At 35.2% G+C, this 21,535-nt stretch overlaps 4 protein-coding genes and 1 non-coding gene across 7 annotated transcripts; 2 read left to right on the top strand and 3 right to left on the bottom strand.

Moving 5' to 3' along the window:
* The first annotated feature begins 860 nt into the window (after positions 1-860).
* LOC123696107 (probable ATP-dependent RNA helicase DDX56) lies at positions 861-16,583 on the top strand. 2 transcript variants are annotated; one of them, XM_045642130.1, is made up of 12 exons: positions 861-1,120; positions 1,320-1,544; positions 1,641-1,903; positions 2,116-2,376; positions 4,939-5,134; positions 5,242-5,391; positions 5,697-5,794; positions 6,355-6,496; positions 6,939-7,163; positions 7,354-7,420; positions 7,908-7,945; positions 16,456-16,583. In XM_045642130.1, the coding sequence occupies exons 1-10, from the start codon at positions 1,061-1,063 to the stop codon at positions 7,417-7,419; spliced, it is 1,686 nt and encodes a 561-aa protein (XP_045498086.1). In that variant the 5' UTR covers positions 861-1,060; the 3' UTR covers position 7,420; positions 7,908-7,945; positions 16,456-16,583. The 2 variants fall into 2 exon arrangements, with proteins under 2 accessions (XP_045498086.1, XP_045498085.1); XM_045642129.1 differs by having other exon boundaries at positions 862-1,120; positions 7,908-7,933; positions 16,458-16,583.
* On the bottom strand, positions 8,862-9,026 carry LOC123696552. Its single transcript, XR_006752096.1, has one exon. It is a non-coding gene; the product is annotated as a U1 spliceosomal RNA (small nuclear RNA).
* Positions 9,524-11,538, bottom strand: LOC123696111. The gene is made up of 5 exons (XM_045642134.1): positions 11,404-11,538; positions 10,914-11,069; positions 10,611-10,706; positions 10,209-10,351; positions 9,524-9,783 (listed from the first exon to the last, which is right to left on the bottom strand). The coding sequence occupies exons 1-5, from the start codon at positions 11,446-11,448 to the stop codon at positions 9,594-9,596; spliced, it is 630 nt and encodes a 209-aa protein (XP_045498090.1). The 5' UTR covers positions 11,449-11,538; the 3' UTR covers positions 9,524-9,593.
* LOC123696109 (DNA-directed RNA polymerase II subunit RPB1-like) lies at positions 11,650-15,043 on the top strand. Its single transcript, XM_045642131.1, has 3 exons — positions 11,650-12,154; positions 13,122-13,280; positions 14,100-15,043. Exons 1-3 carry the CDS (start codon positions 11,912-11,914, stop codon positions 14,952-14,954), a joined length of 1,257 nt encoding a protein of 418 aa, XP_045498087.1. The 5' UTR covers positions 11,650-11,911; the 3' UTR covers positions 14,955-15,043.
* On the bottom strand, positions 16,423-19,230 carry LOC123696110. 2 transcript variants are annotated; one of them, XM_045642132.1, is made up of 7 exons: positions 19,070-19,230; positions 18,491-18,676; positions 18,077-18,172; positions 17,793-17,995; positions 17,422-17,544; positions 16,852-17,074; positions 16,423-16,560 (listed from the first exon to the last, which is right to left on the bottom strand). In XM_045642132.1, the coding sequence occupies exons 1-7, from the start codon at positions 19,103-19,105 to the stop codon at positions 16,480-16,482; spliced, it is 948 nt and encodes a 315-aa protein (XP_045498088.1). In that variant the 5' UTR covers positions 19,106-19,230; the 3' UTR covers positions 16,423-16,479. The 2 variants fall into 2 exon arrangements, with proteins under 2 accessions (XP_045498088.1, XP_045498089.1); XM_045642133.1 differs by having other exon boundaries at positions 19,091-19,230.
* Between the last annotated feature and the right edge of the window lie 2,305 nt (positions 19,231-21,535).

Raw genomic sequence — 21,535 nt, 5'->3', positions numbered from 1 at the left:
TTAAATAGCGTGGCATAAAATAAAAAAAATGTTTCCGTATTCGTGTGTACACACGTAAGAAGTGAAACTTCTTTATGACTATATTTTTCAAAAAATAATTTACTATTAGTGCTGATTTACACAGGGTCAGTAGACAAGTCAGTCGCGGCGCCGAATTTCGGCGCCGCGACTGACTATAACTCTTTACATAGACTACAAGCCTCTGTACTGACTTCAAATCTGTTTACACAGGGTTTTTTTTCGGGTCAGCACTGATTTGCCTCGAATTTGTAGTCAGTTACTGACCCTGTGTAAATCAGCACTTACTATAATTTATGCAACTTTACAGAAATACGTCGAATCACGCGTGGTATGGATAAGAAAAAGATGGCGCGTAACGGAAAAATGTCACGCGCAACGAAAAAATGTTACACTTAATTTTTTTCCAACCCCGATAAAGAAGTTCCACTTCAATAAAATAAAACTTTAATCATGAGTTCAGACAAAGTTTTAACAAATTAAATTTTCAGTAACGTTTTTACGTCAAATCACCGTCAAATTTTAAAAGAACTTCAACTCTATCTCCAATAATTCCCTGCATTCCCTGGGACCATGGGACCATACCACTGGAACATAACTTGAATCACAACGCCTGAAAGGGTTTTGATGATTTTAAGTTTTACAGTTGGATTTATGTCTTCAATTCTTGATTCAGGATATTATTCACAGGGATATTGTAATTTTAAATTTTATAAGGCGAGTGAGTATAATATTATTTGAACTTGTATTTGAAGAATTGAAGACACAGATTGAAGATGACATTAGGATCATAATTATTTATCTATGGTTTATTGTCGGAATTATGACAGTTGACGTACATGTGTTTGAAATTTGAAATAAACATGGTCGATGAGACTTGAGCTGAGGACTTGAGAGTATTAAGTGCACTATCCGTATTATTTTGTTTAAATTGCATTGATTATAAGTTGCATTTATATGAATGATTTATAAATAACCGTCGTGTAAAGAGAAATTTATAATTTATTTGTTTTAAAGTGTTTATGTAGACTGTAGACTTACTATGGCTGAAGAAAACAAGGTTATGTTCCATGAGATGGAGATAGATGATCGTATATTAAAGGTATTATAATCAGATAATAATAATTTTACTTTTATATTTCTATTGACTTATAATATCGCTATGAATCTATATTATTTTACACATGATATTGAAAATTTACTAATGTAAATATTACCACGTGTTATACTCGCGAACTCAGGGCGAAAACAATTGCATATATTTTATTCATTAAATGACATCTAAAATAATGTTCTTTTAGGCAATTTCACAACTTGGTTGGTCAAACCCAACACTGATCCAAGAGACAGCAATACCACTTCTTCTGGAAGGCAAAGATGTCCTCATGCGGGCTAGAACCGGTTCAGGCAAAACTGCGGCATTCACAATACCTGTGCTACAAAAGATTTTAAATTTAAAAAACACAAGCACACACCAGTGTATCAGAGCATTAATTTTATCACCAAGCAAAGAGTTATGTGGTCAGGTAAGTTGGATTTATTCATTTTATTGAATATTGTTGCAAAGTATCTACACAATTTTCTGTTTATAATTTTCAAATTATTATTTACATCTGTTACAGATCACATCAGTAGTTTCAGATCTCACACTAAAATGTTCAAGAGAAGTGCGATGTATAGACATATCCTCAAATGCCAACACACAAGTCCAGAAGTCCCTTCTAGCAGACAAACCAGATATAGTTGTAGCGACACCTGCGAGGGCGCTGGCACATTTGAAAGCAAATAATATGAAATTAAAGGATGACCTGGCTATGTTGGTGGTGGACGAAGCTGACCTGGTGTTCTCTTTTGGCTATGAAGATGAGGTGAAAGAGCTTTTGGGGTAATCTTTTAGTTTGCCAATATCCTTTGTTAGTGTGTAATTTATATTCTTACTATTCTGTGAAATTGATTTTAGTTATGTGAGATGATTATCAATTAAAAATAGTCAAATTAGTTTTTTTTAGTTAATTGTAGAAAGAGAGTTTTTATTGTCTTAATTCATTGACTATTGTACAATAAATTATTATGACTTAAAGTATAATTCTTTTTCAGACATTTACCAAAAATCTATCAAGCAGTGTTAGCCTCTGCCACATTATCAGAGGATGTGTTAAATCTAAAAAAGATAGTTCTCAGAAACCCTGTGACACTCAAACTAGAAGAGCCAGACCTTGCACCATCCACACAGTTACAGCATTACCACTTATTTGCTGAAGAAGACGACAAAGCAGCAATATTGTATGCGCTGCTTAAACTTAACTTGATCAGAGGCAAGAGTATAATCTTTGTGAGGACTGTAGATAGATGCTATAAGTAAGTAATTTAACACTTTTAATTTTTTAGATATAATCCAGTCTGTAGGTATTTATGCTCTACAAAAGGTGGCGTAGAAAATGTTTTGAAACAATATTGCTTAGGTATGAAAGGTTAATAAAAATCCAAGTTTTCGACCTTGACGGACCCAGGCGCTAGCCGCCATCTTGAATTAAAGGTGCTAAAATTAGGTTTATTTTAAATAACTTTTCAATTGTTTACTAAATCACAAAAGTGTCTATGAGGGGTTCAAAGAAGACAAAATTACCTACATTTTTTGCATACATGATTATTCTGTAAGTCTTAAAGGTAAAAAGTTACAAGCGACGAAAATAATAATATTTACAGAAATCATATAATTTTAATTTTGTTTAAAAATTGTACAGCTATCCAATGATATTATATATAGAAACAAGAGGTAGATACGTTACCAACGCACCAAAACGTAAACCGTGAATTGGTCCTAATTGGGACCAGTGGAATCAGTCAGATTGTGACTTGTGACAGCGAACGCACATGCTGATATAAACGTTAAAATTATCAATAATGCCTTCTTGTGTGTTCAGAAAGTGCACAAATTACGATAGTAAAATAAAGAAAGATAGAGGGATATCATATCACAGGTAAATGTATTAAAATATTATAATTTTAGAGCAAAAATAACAATTTGCAATTATTAATGAATGACACTTGCTTGACACTTGTATTGAAATAATGAAAGGGATAAAACATTGCTTCAATCACTAGTGTGACAAAGCTAGCGCACACTGTGTTCAAAGATTATCATGTAGATACGATTATTGAAAATAGATTTTTTATTAATTTCGATTTGGGTAAATACTTGATAATTTTTATATTTAAATGGAGTGGGAGTCGAGCATGCTTCGGCACGAATTGGGCCACGCTCGCACCGGGGAAGGTACCACACCCTCACAGAATATCGGCGCCATAGTGACAGTTTACTGTCGCGTTCCGTACGGTGAGTGAGGGGTCCGGAGGCCCACATCCCTTCCCATCCCCTACCCATCCTCTCCTACCCCATCCTCATTCCCTCCCATCCTCGCCCCTTCTACCTAACTTCTTCCAAATCCCTTTGTGGACAGCAACACATCCACTTTCCAGTGGAGTGGGTGCTTATGGGCGGCGTGTATCGCTTAACACCAGGCGACGCGTCTGCTCGTTTGCTGTCCAATAGCATAAAAAAAAAAAAAAAAATAAAAAAAAAATTTAAATCCACACAGTGCATGTAATATATCTATTTATTATATACAATGAAATCGTGATGGCAAAAATGTTTGTTTGCAAAAATGATGTTGAATATACGTATACATAAAAGAAAAGATTATCGCTACTGACGAAAAATGCTATTTGCTTTTCTGTAAATAGCTATTGAACATAAATTTTATTTGTGTTTTAGATAAAAAAGGCTTATACTTCATCCTTTCTTTTATTTCATACTTTTTTTCATCTAGGCACCACTATTATTATATCCTACAAGTTGGAGTGATGACCTTGTACGGGTTCCGGGAACTGCCTTGAAACGAATAGCGTAAGATCGGTCCGTATGGAGTTCTATAAGGAGGACTATGCTCAGCAGTTGGTGTTTATCGGGTGAAATGATGATGACCGAAAACGAACACCACAGCTAGTAATAAATGCTTAATACAGTTATATCTCCAAAAAAGTTTTTTTCATTTTAATAAAACTTCATAATAATAATTAAATAGTAAATGAAATTGTCACATTTGTTTACGTGTGCAGGAAACGAAACATCTATAACATTGAACCTTCTGTGTCGTTAGTCTATGCCAATTGCCATGGCAACTATTTGTTTATTTATATTTAATTGGTGAATTCTTATGACTTTTGCTTACACCTGCGCGGAAGTGACAAACTATCTTTGTCTTTTTTGTTTATATCATTTTATTATAGCCATCTCTCTTATACAGTCTGTCAATGTAATAAATTAAGTAAAATGAAACTTGTATTTGTGTGTGCCTGACACTGCATATGAAGCATTTTTTTTGGATATATTGTGAGTATATAACGTATCTATACATAAAATATCATTGCAGCTATCATTTTTTAATTCTCTTTGATGGCCCAGGCTGGTTAATGGTGGCTTCTTCATTATCTTCGCTGAAATTTTGTGTTTCATTGTCTGTATTTTTAGTTTCCAACCATGAAATTTCGTCGTCATCACAGTCTTCGTTATCTATCTGAATCTCTACTGCATTTTCACACAGCTGACCACTAAAAATCCAATTTTATTATTCTTTCATACCTAAACAATATTGTTTCAAAACATTTTCTACGCCACCTTTTGTAGAGCAGAGGCTTTTACACTTCCCCACAGACTGGACTAATATTGAAATTCATATTTTTAATGTTAGTAGGTCGATTAGCTATGTTATAGTACTGTTTAATTTTAATTTCATTTGTATGTACTAAACTGCTTTTAATAGAAGAATTAAAGTGTTTTATAATTTTCTTGCAATACATTTATTTATAATCTTGAATTAAACATCATTCAATGGACTGATAAGCAATAATTATTTTCAGATTAAAATTATATTTAGAACAGTTCAAAATAGGGTCATGTGTACTAAATTCTGAGCTACCTGCGGCAATCCGATGTCTGTCTGTGGACCAGTTCAACCGAGGCCGCTATCAGATCATTGTGGCATCTGATGAGAAGGCGCTGGAGCAACCTGATGGTGGTCTACTCGCTGGAGAGGAGATTGGCAAGAAGAAACGAGTATGTAGTAACTTGCACAATTTTTCTTGTATTGTGTTGTTTTTATATTGTATCTTAGCTTTATATTTTTCACATTTGTTGTCATATCTGTTTTTTCTTCATTGCAGCAAAAATCAAAACGCAAGAAAGACAAAGAATCCGGTGTGTCGCGCGGCATCGACTTCCAGCACGTGTCCAATGTGATCAACTTTGACTTCCCACTTGACGTCAACTCTTATGTGCACAGAGCGGGGAGGACGGCCAGGGGGAATAATCAGGTATATTATTTTTTATCCTTTGCTAATACTCGTAATAATACAGGTTGAATTATTTTTTATTTATATTTATCTTTTATAAGTATAATTAAAAAATAATTCATGGATAGATCATTAGCAGTATCTTTATATTGCTAATGATCTATCCATGGATAAAAAGATTATAATCTTAGAAGAACAATTAATTTTTCACCGAGTAATTTAAAAAAAAAATGTCTTAAATGTATATTGCATAAAAGACACATTTTTCACTTTTAACTATCATTAATAAAAAATAGGTACAGCTATATAAAATTATCTTGTTACAGGGATCTGTATTGTCGTTTGTATCAATCAGAGAGAAACCATTGTTAGAGGAAGTTGAAGCACATTTATCAAAAGGTTTCAATGGACAAAAAGTATTGCAGTAAGTTCAAATTATACATCTATATTCATTAAAATATCATAATTTTTTTGATTTTATCACTTAATAATAAAGTGCAAGCACATTTAGGCAATGTGGCGTCTACGTCTAACTGCTACACATAATGCAAATAATGTTCGAATTTTATTGATGTAGTTCTAATTTTTTCATGCTCATATTTTATTCAAATTAACTGTTGCTATGCATTATACGTTATTTTAAATTAAAAATAACATTGTAATTCAACTGCATGTAATCTTATGATCTTATTGCCGTCTTCAATAGTTGATTTTTAACACATTTTTTTTTGATCAACCTCGAGCTTTGTTTAGGTGAATATCTTGTCAGATACTGAGGAATATGCCAGCTGAATTGCAATTTATTCTTTTCGTTTCATTGAGCAAAGTGGTGCTCTGTATCATTTTCTCGTGACATAGTGTGGAGATGTTCCAGTTTAAATATAAATGTAAACAAAAGCCAAAACTACCTTTTTGTGTTGTTGGAACGTTACAATATGAACACAGATCCAATAAAAATGTAATGAAACTCCCTATTCCCCGCAGAAAGTACTCGTTCGCTCTGGAGGAGGTGGAGGGGTTCCGGTACCGGTCGCGCGACGCGTGGCGCGCCGTGACGCGCATCGCCGTGCGCGAGGCGCGCCTGCACGAGATCAAGCGGGAGCTGCTCAACTGCTCCAAGCTGCAGGTAACTGACAGTCAGCAGTTTCTTAAATGTAAGTTACTGATATTTGATAGGTCAATTTGGCATTGAAAGATGAACTATAAGCTGAGGTTGTATAATATGATTAACGGGAACTGCTCAACTGCAGATAACACGGATTTAGTTGAGTTTCTAAATTACAGGTTAGAGACAATAAATTGTTTTGATTTTAAAATGCAGGTAACGGATGTTTGGTACGAACCTGTTAAATGCGTAACATACAATTTAAGCTAATAAACCGGTCAGCCAACCAGCAGTGTTATAGCTATATTAAACCAAACATTTTACAAAATGAATATACATTTCACATGATGAAACCAACCGAACATATCACTTTGATGAACGACTAATCTTCTCCCTGACTACCCACACCTACCCTCCCCTACCACCCACATGCACCAGAATCTACATACCACATTCTTTGCAGGGTTTCTTCGAAGACAACCCACTGGAGCTGCAAGCAATCAAGCGAGATAAAGCACTACACACAGTGCGAGTTCAAGAACAACTAGCTCATGTTCCGGAGTACTTACTACCGGCTGCTTTACGGGAAACTGAGTTAGAGCCGAGTGCGGATGCGCCTGCGCCCGCGCAAGTTACGAGGAAGAGGAAGCAGGGGAACTTTGGCAGTGCGAAGAGACATAAGTATCAGGTATGTAGAGTTGTTTCGAACAATTGAATCCATATGGATTACTGAATTTATTAAATGTAAAATATTTGTGTGTACTTTCTACTTACTTTTTTAATGTAGTGTATATTATATTAGAAACGTTTGATATTTTTTTTTAAATAAAAAGAATTTTAATTTCATGGAAAATTAAATTATTTTATTATTGTTACAGGCGCGGCAAAGCAACCCGCTGCAAAGTTTCGAACTGAAGAACTTAAAACCTGCTGCCGACTCGTAGTGTTAGTATTGCGTGTGACCGATATCTTTTGTACCGACGTTTCTATACACATTACCAACAAAAACTTCAAGTACCTGCGTTATTTTGAATTTAAAGTATGTGTATTTATTTTTCTCATCACAATGTAGGTGTTAAATATGATGTATTATTAATTGGTAACATTAACACTAACATTTGCGAGAGACTGGTGCCCGCGATAAGTATAAAATACTTGTGTTACGAGTCACCAGGCCCCCAAGCATTAACAATCACATCTATAAGATGAACAATGAGCGAAGTGAACATGAAATGAGAAAGAATTTAAAGTTTTTTTTCTTCAGTTAGATTTCCTAATTATAATATCTTTAGCTACGTGAACTTTAAATTTGAAATGATAATGTTTATAGAAACGCCGTGCGTATAATTGTTTTTGATATAAAATGTATTTTTATACAAAACTATGTGTACAAATAAAATATATCTGACTTTGTGTTTTTTTCTTCATACAGTGTACAGAGCGGCGCGTCGCTTCTCGGTTAGTAGCAGTACATACTGACAAATATATTGGTTTTTGTTATTTTGGTATTTTCTTTTTTTTTATAATGCTTTATCATTTGGGACCATTTTGAGGTTCAGTTCATAGCTTTTTAAATTTAATTTTCATGATTGCATGTATTTGGTTGATTCGTTATTTATTAACTGCATCTTTTTTTTTGTTTTGTGTGACTTATTTGGCGGGCAATAGATATTTTGACTGTATATGTAAAGGTGAAAAATGAACTCAAATCTTTTCATATGATTTAGTTCTGGAAACTCATTACAATGCGTAAAAATGAAGGAAAATTTGATAAAAATAAAGAAAAATGTTCATGATAAAAGTTATTATTTTGGATAATCTGTGTACAGGAAAATTAAAAAGTTTATTTGAAACTGCTCATTCATTTAGCTCTAGGGTGCTTTTCCATGGATACGTAGCGAAGTATGCTTTTGTAAAGAACCAATCGTGTCGCTTCAAACGCTAAATAAGTTTTTATGTTTGTTTTTTAATCCACACACACAGAGGGTAACTTGGATTAACACATAGGATTGTTTTTATCCCGAAGATCCCATGGAAACGAAGTTTCGAATATCACTACATATCTGTTTGTCCATGTATGCTTAAATCTTTATAACTACGCAACGGATTTTGATGCGGTTTTTAAATAGATATAGTTCTTAAGGAAGGCTTTAGTATAATTTATTCGGTTTTAGACAGCGGGTGAAGCTGCGCACGGAAAGCTAGTACCTAGGTAATATCTATAATTAATAAGCTGACTTTTGAGCAGACAGGTTTCCAATAATTAAAAAGTTTACAAATCGCAAAAATGTGGTAAACTCAGTAAATGATTATAGGAATTAGACACATACAGTTGACATCCATTGAGCCGTGGTTTTGATTTATAATAAATATGTACAAATTAACAATGGGACTGCGCAGCACGCAAGTCCCAACTACCAAAAATTACACGCATGACGTACCCCACGAGGGATAGTCACAGGCCGGCGAGCCCCGGCCGCAGTGCCATGGCCGGCGCCGGCCCGGGGCAACCGCCTTGCTGATCACGGTACACCCTGCGCAAGGTTAGTATGCCACGTACTATCTGACGGCCACTTATATAAGATACGAAAAAAATTTCGATAGCACGATTCAAAAGGTATATCAGTGACATCTATTGACGACAGGTTGATTCAATTATGTCAGTGATATTATGTCAATTATGTCAGTGATATTAATTGAATATTAATTCGAAAAAAATAATCTGAAAAAAGTATGGATATGTCTTTTTTATTAATCGTCTTGCAATTTCTTATGTGCGTAATGATGACGAATTTTCAACTATGAATCAGTATTTTATTCGATTATGTATTCACAGAAATTGCAATTGCAATTTTCTATATTCAATCAATTATTGGATTGTCAGTTTTTACAAGTAGCGTCTACTACTAACTACTAACAGCTACCTACTAACTATCTATACTTTGCTCAAGAAGAAATTCATTATCCCTAAGCATTATCCATTATAATTGGTCAATTCACACATTTTATTAATTTTACTTGATCATAATATATAGATAGGTATGCATTCTTATCGTTCTCTCTGTAGGTTCAAAATAAAATACGATTTAAGAAAAAGACATGATTTATTACGAAGTTCTTAAACTGATTTAGAAATTCTTCTCTTTCTGGGCGGTTCTTTGATGATTGTCCTGGAGTCGCTGTGAGCCTTTCGGAGAACTGCCGTTTGCTGCAATGATGAATTTTGACCTTCCAAAGAAGTTAGGGGTCGATGTAGATAGTACCCATAGGGACCCATTTCCCGCCTCTGCCAGGGATTAGTAGTTATCCTGCAAATAAATAAAATACATTTTAATCTTTGTCAATTATTTCGATCAGTAGATTCTTTATGCATAATAAATTAGCGGACGGCTTAATTGACTATTTTTCTGCCAATTATCTATCAGTCTATCAATGTATTTTATGAGTTGCATGTTTAGTTTTATTTGCATTCCGTGTTTTGATTAGTTCTTAACATTCAAGGATTTTGCTCCTCCGACCCTAACAAATGGTTAATCACTTATCTTTTCGCGTAATCTAAAGCAGGCATATTTACAATCTCTCAATTGACCAGAGCTGGTAAATTTGTGTGTTATATTGGAATAACCATATCATAGATGAGTTTCCTCTGCCCAATCTTGCGATCCGCTGCCTCCCGTGTGAATAGTGTAGTATCAAGTTACTAGGTGTAATTACTATGGGCACAATAGTTAACCATATCATGAGGGGCGGGTGTGCGGGGCGCGGGCGCGTGTGCAGGTACGCCGCGAGCGGGCACGCGCCGCACACCCAGAGAAGCCACTGCTGCATTATCCTGCGACCTGCTAGCTCTTCGTGTGATACTTCTGTGTTGTGGTCCTGCAATGTTATTCAGCTGTTGTTGACTATATATGCTACCTTGTTTCAATCTTATTTGCGTATTCAATTTTCTTTAGCTTCGAATTCACAATATTTTGTAGGTAATTTGCCAACAGTGCATAGAGAATTGAGTTAATTTCCTTGTATTCGTAGTCTATTAATGATAACTTTTGTCCTTAATAGTCTTAATTAATTCTACATCCGATTTGATACCTTTTTAACATGCTTATTAGAATGTCGGTTTGAAATAATAACTCACGTTGTGGTAACAATATTCGACAATCATTTTCACAATCCTTACGAGTAGTCCCCAGAAATGTAAACTATATATGACCATCCAAATGAATATCAGATGCTGAAAAAGAGAGCTGTTTAAAATTCTGATATCACTAGATTTTGTACCTAATTAAAACGCTAACTTTCCTCCAAGCTACTGAATGGTGACCTCTAAAGCTCTTTTTATCGAATTGTATTCGTCAAGCGATCTTTTACATTTAGGTAATAATTTTCAGTATTGAGTAGGACTTGTTTTATTGTGTTCAACGTCTTTAAACTATCACACCTGTAGAATAATTTCCCATAGTGGTACCCTCCGGAACATAAATCGTTTGAACAGTGACGTTATGATGCGGTGCGCAAACGCAGCGGACCCAGCTGCCCACAGCACCGTCGGTATTATTGAGAAAAAGCTCTCCCCGCATCGCGCCCAGTCTAGTAACTGTAACTCGCAAATAATACTTTAACTTTCATTATTTTAGTCTGGTATGGTCTATTGCTTATCTTCCTGTTATTTTTCTCGTTCTATTCTCTGCAATAGTTTTAATTTATAAAAAGTAACGTAACTTAACTTTATAAGTTGTTACAAGTAATTTACACACTGTTTTACGTCTTATTTGTCACTCGTTTTGTGTAGAATAATATACTTATCATATTGACGAAAGTTTTGTAATAAAAAACTGGGTTTCAGATTAATGTAGTTATTGTTGGCCTACTAGTTTATTTAACTTTAATTATATTCACGTCTAACCACGGAAATATTCTACGTTACACACCTGTACAATTTGATAGTTAAAATAGTTTATAGAAGAATGTATCATCGTGAACTCCTTCACATAGAAATTTATAAAAACAGAGCAAACATACTGAAATATTTTTGTATTGAAATGTTTTGTTACGAGAACATGTTGTGACTGTGTCACGTAAAATGCCACTGTAACGTGTTATGTCCTATTTTTGACTGGACTTATTGTGACTGGTGGGACTTATGAAGGAAGGCCAAATTTAAGGCTATTAGCATCTACAGACGCTCCGATTTGGTTGGTGCCAACCATCCGACCACGACCAAATCGGAAAGTGTAGAGAGCGGTCGGTCCGACATAATTATTATTAATATTGGTTTGACGTGGTCGGATGCGCCAGCGATACCAACCAAACCAACTTCCTATCCGACCCAACCAAATTGGAACGTTTGTAAGCTTTGTTCCGACCAAATCGGCTCATTCCATAGAGTAATATAGGTAATTGACTCATTCGCATTCGCAACGCCGCCGGTGTGTCAACATGAACGCCGAGGGAGTTACAGTCACCGAACGTGATATTATAATAAAATTACTGGAAGTATATAAAGACTTTCCCTGTTTATGGGATTTAACTAATAAAGATTACGCAAACAGAGATGCCCGAAATCAAGCATATATTATTATGTTAGAACTATTAAAAAAAATTGACAGTGGGGCTACATTAAAAACATTAAAAAATAAGTTAGATAATATGCGTACATCCTATAGGAGGGAGCGAAAAAAGGTAAGCAAATTCAAGTCAAATATCCTGTTATGTATATAAATAAATAATGTGTTTTATATGTTTTTAATTTATGAGCATTTTTGTCTGATCTCGATGACATATAAATGAAATGTAGAAACTTTGATTCACTAAAAAGTATTTAATAAATATCAAACCTATTTAATAAATAGCACATCTAAATAATATGTAGTAGGTAATTAATAATATCAAATCTTTTTTATTTTTTACTTCTCCGTTTTTCAAGTCGGTTGTTTTTAACGTAGTTATTTTTATTGCGTTTTATTATGAACTAGCTGAGCCCCGCGGTTTCACCCGCGTGGCTCAGCTCCTGTTGGTCTTAGCGTGATGATATATAGCCTATAGCCTTCCTCGATAAATGAACTTTCTAACACCGAAAGAATTTTTCAAATCGGACCAGTAGTTCCCGAGATTAGCGCGTTCAAACAAACAAACAAACAAACTCTTCAAGAAAGAACTCTTCAGTCAAAGAAAAACCCGCATAGTTCCCGTTCCCGTGGGATTTCCGGGATAAAATCTATCCTATTTCCCGGGGTAAAAAGTAGCCTATGTCCTTTCTCGGGTATCAAAATATCTCCATACCAAATTTCATGAAAATTGGTTCAGTAGTTTAGGCGTGATTGAGTAATAGGCAGACAGACAGAGTTACTTTAGCATTTATAATATTAGTATGGATGACATGATTGCTAAAGGATTTCGCCCATTCCCTAGACTGGCTTCTACAGTCTAAATAACAAGAGAAATATGAAGTGATATACGGCTGCGCAATATCAAAACATGTCTTGATGTAGCAAGACTAGCAAGTATACATAGTGGTAAATCAAAACATGTTTTGACAATACTTAACAAGTAAAAAAATCATTATAATATATTCTAAGTACTTTATTGAAGAAATAAAACAACTATGGGTTTCAGTAAACAATAAATTTGGATATTTTACATATTTTAGGTGGAAGCTAGCAAGACTAGTGGCGCTGGAAACGATGAGGTGCATACGCCATCACTATGGTACTATGAACACCTCTTATTCTTGGATGAAAAAATCACGCCGACGACAGAGGTTATTGATAATATGGAGACGGATTCTTCCCAGTCACATAATGATGAGGTAAGCTTTAAATATTCATAGTATTAATCATTCTTTCTTGAAAATGTACCCGGCCCTGATTGTTAAAATATTCAGTGAATATTTGTCTAACAGAATTACCATCTGCAGTACGTTGCCTTTCCGTTCTGTTAAGGCCTACTAAGTTGTCATTTAATCTCCAGTCTCCTGGCCGAAAAGTACATGTTTCAGTATCCTCGGTATCAACACAATTTCTTGTTATATAGTTTGATGACTTTTTTCTTAAATAATTGTGCAGTGTGCATGAAGCCATTACAACTTTGGGTACATTATGAACATTAATTTGAATTGGTCTTTTTAATACTCTAAAACGTTCAGCTAAAATACCAAATGCATTTTCTACAATTCTTCTTGCTCTGGAGAGTCTATAATTGAAAATTCTTTGATCATGTGTCAAATTTCTTCTTGGATATGGTTTTAAAAGATTTTCATTAATGGCAAATGCATTATCTGCCACAAAACAATATGGGGCGATAACATTTGATTGCGGTAAAATAGAAGGTGATGGTAAATTTAGTTGGTTCGATTTCATTTTTTCATGAAAAGTTGTATGTTTGAATACTCCACCATCAGAAATACTGCCATTAGAACCTATATTTACATAAATAAACTCGTAATTTGCATTCACAATACCAAGCAGGACTATGCTAAAAGTTCCCTTATAATTATAGTACAGTGTACCCGATTTTGGCGGCTTCTCGATAATAACATGTTTGCCGTCAATAGCACCCAAGCAATGATTAAATTGCCATTTTATTTCAAAGTCTTTAGCTATTTGTAACCAGTCATTTTCTGTTTCAGGAACCTGCAACAAAAAGAGAACGCGTTACGAGAAGAAAGCAAAATGACATTTTAAAGAAACAGTCGGAATTACTAGAGTCTGCTAAAATATTAATATCTGGTGACGGCACATCAGCTGATGCTTTCGGGAACTCCGTGAGTTCTCAGCTCAAGGAGCTCCCAAAAGTACAAAGATGCCTCGCCGAAAAATTAATAGGAGAAACATTGTTCTATGCAAAACTAGGAGTGCTTACTTTTGAAACCTCAATAAATATTAAAAGAAGATCAGTACAATATTTAGGTCAGGGGTACGCGTACCAGCAGCAGGTGCCACAAACATATGCACCATCACCAACACCATCACCTCAGCATCACCAGCCGTCACCATATGCACCATCACCATCACCATCACCACAGCATCACCAACCGACACCATTTGCACCATCACCAACACCATCACCACAGCATCACCAGCCGTCACCATTTGCACCATCACCAACACCATCACCACAGCATCACCAGCCGTCACCATATGCACCATCACCATCACCATCACCTCAGCATCACCAGCCGTCACCATTTGCACCATCACCATCACCATCACCTCAGCATCACCAGCCGTCACCATTTGCACCATCACCATCACCATCCCCACAGCATCGTCAGCCATCACCATCACATAAGTACTCACATACATCACAATCACTTCAACTCAGTCAGCCATCAACGTCATCAACATTACCTCAGCTTCCACCATCATCATACCAGCAACAATTAGATTCCAATTCATTAATTAATTACATAAGCAGCAATCAACAACAGGTAGTCAGAGGAAAGGGGAAGGAGTTAAAAAAATATTTGATTTTTAAAAAGTAATTTTTCAGTGATATTCGTACTTTTCCATTTTAATTTTTACTAGCTTTCCGCCCGCCTTTGTCTAAAACCTAATAAATTATGTACTAAAACCTTCCCCTGAATCGCTCTATCTATAAAAAGAGCAACTATGGAGTTTCTTGCCGGTTCTTCTCCATAGATGCTGCTTTCCGAATCGGTAGTAAATGTTAAAAATATGACGTTTCAAAAGTGCTTCTCGAAGAAGTCTAATTGAATAAATAAATGTTTGAGTTTGAGTTTTAGGAGCCATTATTTAAGAGAAGAAGAAGAAGAAGAATTTGAGTTTGAAAAAAAACCACGTCAAAATCCGTTGCGTAGTTTTAAATATATAAGCATACAAAGGGACATAGGGACAGAGAAAGACACTTTGTTTTATACTATGTATACTATTACTTTAGAAAAATAAATAAACTATTTTTTATATATTAAAGTTGTTTTATTGAATACATACCTTTAGGTAATCTTTGAGTACTCTAATGATAGCTTCGCAGGTCTCTGGTATTATCTCAGACAGTAGTTGTGGTGATATACATGTGCTTAATTTAAGATCATTATATTCTCTTCCTGACGCGAGATATTTTAAAGTTGCCACTAATCTTTCTTCGGCAGTTACAGCTTGCCTCATAACTGTATCGGTTTTCGCTATATATCTTTTCAAAAGATTTAATATTTCATCGAATGATTCTGGAGTCATTCGAAGATATGTTCGGAAATCTTCATCATCCAATTCCTTAAGGAGCCGCATATGACTGTAATTTTCTCTATTTCTATAGTAGAATTTAGCCCATTCTCTTCGTTTTTTCCTTTGTTCCTTTTGCAGCGGTGCTGTAGCAACAATGGTTGCTGCAACCAACGCTATTTTAGCATTTTTCGATAATACCGGTGGCATGAGGCAAGACGTCCGTTCACTACTTCATAACAAAGTCAACTGCATATATTATATTAACTCTATGGTCAACTGACAGCTGGAAGGCCAACCGTCGGACAATCTGTAGCAATGTCGGAATGGTTGCCATGTCGGTTCCAATATGGTTGGCACCAACCAAATCGGAGCGTCTGTAGATGCTATATGTATTCACAGCCAAGAGATTCAGTTCTCCAAAAAGTTTCACCACGTCCACATTATAGTTACCTTTTCGATGACGGTACAATTTATCACATCATTTGGTGGATTACTTTTATTCAGTCAAATATCGTATCTATTGCCTGCCGAAATAGAAATAAGTTACCTCGCAAAAGCATTGAGAAATTCAACTTCATGATAACTATTATCAGGTTGCAAATTGCAATGTGAATCTTGTGTTTACAATAACTAGGTACCTACTTATTTATTCTTATACATATAGTTATTACACAAATCGACCTAGTCCCACAGTAAGCTCAATTAAGGCTTGTGTTGAGGGGTATAGTCTTATGAAACTAAAACTTTTGCAGAATAAAAGTCAACATCTTTACTCATAATAATTTATTGATTGTTCAACACAGGAAAGGGACATGTAAAAGCTGCTCAAGGATTGGTATCGTGGTTGTCTGCGCCGGAGTGGTCGTGTGCGAGCGGCGCGGTGTTGCTGCATGGACAACGAGTTTTCTGTAATATATTGTATAACTGTATTATAGTGTTTTATTTCATTGTCCTTTTATCCCCTTACATGTTTAAAGATCCACTCCTCCATTTTTATGCTTATGTATATATGGTAGTTAATCTACTAAAAACCCATTTATTCATATCTATGTATTTTATCAGTTATGGTTAAAAGATTTCAGAAATGATAAAAAGCAGTAAAAAATTAAATAAGTATGTTGATTGTGTAGGTACGACCATAAAAATACATTATATCAACTTTCTACTGCAAGAAGACAAAACAATAAAGCAGGGTACCGAAACATAAGCTCTGAGCTTCTCTAACACATCAGCCGTGGTGTCACTAGCGTGGCTAATGAGTCGCGCTCCCACCACGCGGCCGTCCACCCGCACCCCGCTCTCAACCCGCATGTTGTCCGCTCTCGCTTCGCTCTCCCGCGCGAAGGCCGCTCTCGCTTCGCTCGCGAACGACACGCGACTGCCCGCGCCGCTCGCTTCGCGCGACACGCGCCCGCCCGCACTCTAGGGACCAACGTTGGCTCTAAGCTAACTTTACATGTCATGCCACATGTTTGACGCTTTTGTAGGTAGGTAAAGCTGAATTCAATTGTGTGTCGAATTTATGCTAGATTAATAAATTAAGTATTACCTATCTGTCGACTATAATCAAATATTTCAAATCAATGTGTTATAAATTTGAAAATATACCTTTAAACGTGTGAGTATGTATTTATGCGCTCCTGCATTAATCTCAGTTATAGAAAAATCTGTAGCCAAGGCCACAATACATTGTTAGGAAATCGTTGAAATAAATCGATACCTATTAATATTGAACTGATCAGTAATATCAAAGGCCATGATAGTTACGTATTCACGTCAACTGCCTGCGTGTAGCCGCGCAGGCGTTGGTGCACCGCGCCCACGAAGCTGTTCACCTTCTGCATGGTGTGATGCACGCCGCGGGAGGCGCGGGCGTGCAGTTCGGCTTGCCTGCACACATCGCACACGTATACGATTAGAAGAGAAACTACAGTAATATCCAATCTTTGATATTATGTAAAGTGTAAAGGTGTTGATTAACTGATATGTAAATTATTATCAACATTGAGACAGAGCTACATTTGCATCGTGTGAAAAGGTAGTAATTACAAATTCTACGATATAGAGCTCTTACTTTCAGATATCCACAACGTAAGTGTTTCCTACCACACAGTAATAAACATCTGTCATTTACCAACCACTGCTCCAAATAAGGCATGTTGAAGCGCTGGCAGTAGTGCTTCCTGACGTAGTCCGCGTAGCACAGCGACAGGAACCAGCAGATAGTGATGTGGATCTGCGGCTGCTGCTGCTTCAGGAAACGCGTGAGAGGGCCCAGCGGGACCAGCTCTGTTTGCCCCAGGAAACCCGCTGTCGTCATCTCGAGAAGAAAGTTGGGGCTCTAGAGAAATCATTTGGCATGAACAATTTTTTTTTATAATATTGGTCTGGAAAGTAAGTATATTTAGTCATGATAACTCACGTCTCTAATAAGGGTGTCGAGATAGTACTGAAAGAAGCGCATGGAGCACACCCAGAGATGGATCATTAACGCCAACATTCCGGCCACCATGGAGCACTATAACAAACACAATTTATTACTGTTGCTGGAAGAAAAATCAATTTTCAATTAACTCACCTTTTAGTAGGTACGTGTTTGAATTATTCCGATTGAATCCTTACATAATTTTACTCTTTACATAAATCTATAATTAATAATCCATAAATCCATATCGTCTACCTAACTATAAGTATTCATTGTATCAGTACTGTCAATTGTGCCAGCAGTATTATAGTTGTATATTAGTTATAAATAATATATGAATCAAAAGCTCTATAGCACACATTCCTCTGCATGCTACACTTTATATATCGAATAAAGCGAGCAGTTCCTCACCACCAGCGTCTTCTCGAGCAGCGAGACGTGCGCGTGGTCGCCAGCCACAAAGATGGTCGCCTGCAGCTCGTTGTACAGGAACAGCGCCGCGGCGCTCGCGAACACGGCCGTGGGGCCCATCCCCCATGCCTCCCCGTTGCAGCTCAGCCATCGCGCCACCGACTCGACCCCACTCTCCGACAGATTCTACAGAGGGAGAATGTTTTTTTCTTTTGGAATATGCTGGGATACGTTCTAGATATTTCTTCTGGAAGTATCTACCTTGTGCTTTTTATACGCGTGTGTATAGTTTTGTTGAAATAACCTTAAAACTTATAATACCTAAGTACATATTGGGCAATGATAAATGGTTATATACCGACTCCAATAGTACCTATACCTATAAAAAATAGTACGATTCGTAATGGGTGCTATGTAGAGTGCAATTTCAGCATTACTGCAGTTGTTATTTTGATTTGCAGTTTTAGTGTTTTCGTACACTTTGGGCATGATAGATTCCTTGCTGTATCTTCGGAAAAATACAACATTCTATGTGCAGAACTCAGAAGGCACTTACAAAATATCTGGTATTCTACTTACGCAATGTGTATTGAAGCTTACAGTTTTTCCTGCCATACAAATGGTACCGGGAGCCTGCCTCCGCAGTCCTTACCATCTTCAATTATTATTGTATTTTATTTAAACATTGCTATGATCACTGGAATTTATTATTTTTATCATATGGTGTTGGAGATGACAGAGTCAGATATTGACGTGATCTAGGAGGCTACACGGAGGCTAGTGTTTGTTATATAAACTTTTTGGTGAAAAATTTATTTCTGTCTATGTGCGCTCGCATTGCTTATAACCACTTATAACGTATGTGTTCACTATGTGTTTATGATTTCAAAGATTATAACTGTTGGCTCAGAAAATATTAGATTAGTTCATGAATTGCTCAATATAGAAAATAAAAATAACATAATGGAAGATGGAATACGAGAAATACTTGCTAAAGAGCCTCGATTTTCCACCCTATCCATACACAATGTACAACCAAAAAAAAATATTTTCCTTCGTACTTGTTTATAAGTACGTAGGTACCTATATTGTACCTAATAAAATAAAAAGGGAATGGAAATAAAACAAGAGTTAAGTAACAAATGTTCAGACGATCCTGTGATGGCTGACACAGGGCGTCCAACAGTTGCGTTTATTGGTTAACCATAGACACACACTAGCACAAGACACGGCTATCATCGACTAGTGCAATCACAAATGCAAACACAAACACATTAATATTGTGTTAATATGTAAAAATGTAAATAAAAAATGTCTTAAATGAAATCACAGTTGTGGAAAATATCATCTAACATACCTCCACAAAATACATATAGACGAACATAGAACCTTCTCTTGTTTAGGAGGACGGTTAAAATAATTACTTTTGTTACGGAGGCAGAATTTTGACAAAACTCAAGTCCAACGATAAACAATACAATGTAACGATCCGTTACCACAAAATCAATTACGTATAAATAATAAAAGAAAACAATAATTTATGTAACACATTTAACAATACAATATTGCACTAGTCATAAAAATAATTTATAGTCTATTAAATTCATCTACACGCAGTATCATATACTATAAGCTACTTTTAAATAGTTTGTATAAATTACCTATTATACGAACACGCATTAAAAATCATATTAAAAAAATACAAGTAATGTGGGTATATAAACAATTTTATAATCTTTGTATATAAAAACATGTAGTTACACGACGAATACATTTCAAAAATTTTCTAACGACACTTGGTTATGAGCTAGTTAGTGAAATAGTATGCAATATGCTACAGGATAGATATATTATTAAACTTTGAATAAATGCTAAAATACGTATTTATATCTAATGGAATGCGAATTTTTCCTTCTACGTTTTCATGAATCTAAGTCATGGTTACCTTCTTTATTTCAGTAACAATCGATTTAATATTTCTAGACATAATATTTATTATAAAATACATAATATAATTATCATGCATAGGTATTATGTTATAAATTCATTGCTTCTCAATAAGATTCATGGATTAAAATTTCTAATGGCATTGTAATATTGCCAATCTACGAGTTCTACGAGCATGCATAGATCTACGAATTTCAAAATAACGTACTTTATACAATATTTTTATTAAAATATAAGGTATTCGATATTTCTGTATTCATTGCCCAAGAATACAAAAACATTCTAACCTTATTAAGAATATTTTTCAAAATATTTGAAGCACAAGGAAAAATATGTTATTTAAATATATCTATTTATAATATTATGTACTTATTACGCATACAACCTATGTCTATATACAAAAATATATTTGATATAAGTTTGATAATAACATTTCTTTTTATTGTTAAAATATGTAAGCGAGTTGTAAATGCAATAATATATTTTTATAGTCTGTCCAGCAATATTTTAAAAAATGTACAGCGTACTCTATAGTCTATGTTCCCGCATAGACTGTGGATCTAATGCGTTTTAAAGTTTGGATGCGTCTTTTACAGAGGGAATATATTTTATTAGGAACTTAAGCATGCTTTTTTATGTTTTATCCAAATTTCATCAGATTTTAAGATTAGATCCACAGTTCATATGCGCTTTATATTATTACATACAACTACTTATTCGTTGTAAACGTAAATAAACCTTTTTACAATTTTTATGATTATTTTTAGTATTAACTTACATGCTATGAGTATTTCATTACATTAATAATTATAAGTTATAGATCTTAAAGCTCGCTACTCGCTACCCGTCCGATTTATTTTAATCTTTTTCAATATCACACACGCAACCCATTCACGCAAGGACTAATATTTTACTCTGCACAGATACAATTCCACTAGACGCACTAACAATATTCTAATATTAATGATACTTATAGGAAAATAGTAGGTATCGCGAATAACTACAAATAAACGTATTATATTAAAACTTTAATATTTCGAATTTTACATAATATTCAGAATATAGACTACCAATATTTTCGATACATCACTAATTTGT

The sequence above is a fragment of the Colias croceus genome, chromosome 12, assembly GCF_905220415.1.
Source record: "Colias croceus chromosome 12, ilColCroc2.1".
In the NCBI taxonomy this organism is placed as follows: Eukaryota; Metazoa; Arthropoda; class Insecta; order Lepidoptera; family Pieridae; genus Colias; species Colias croceus.
The sequence above is the reverse complement of the archived record's forward strand: the minus strand, read 5'-3'. Positions and strand labels throughout refer to the sequence as shown.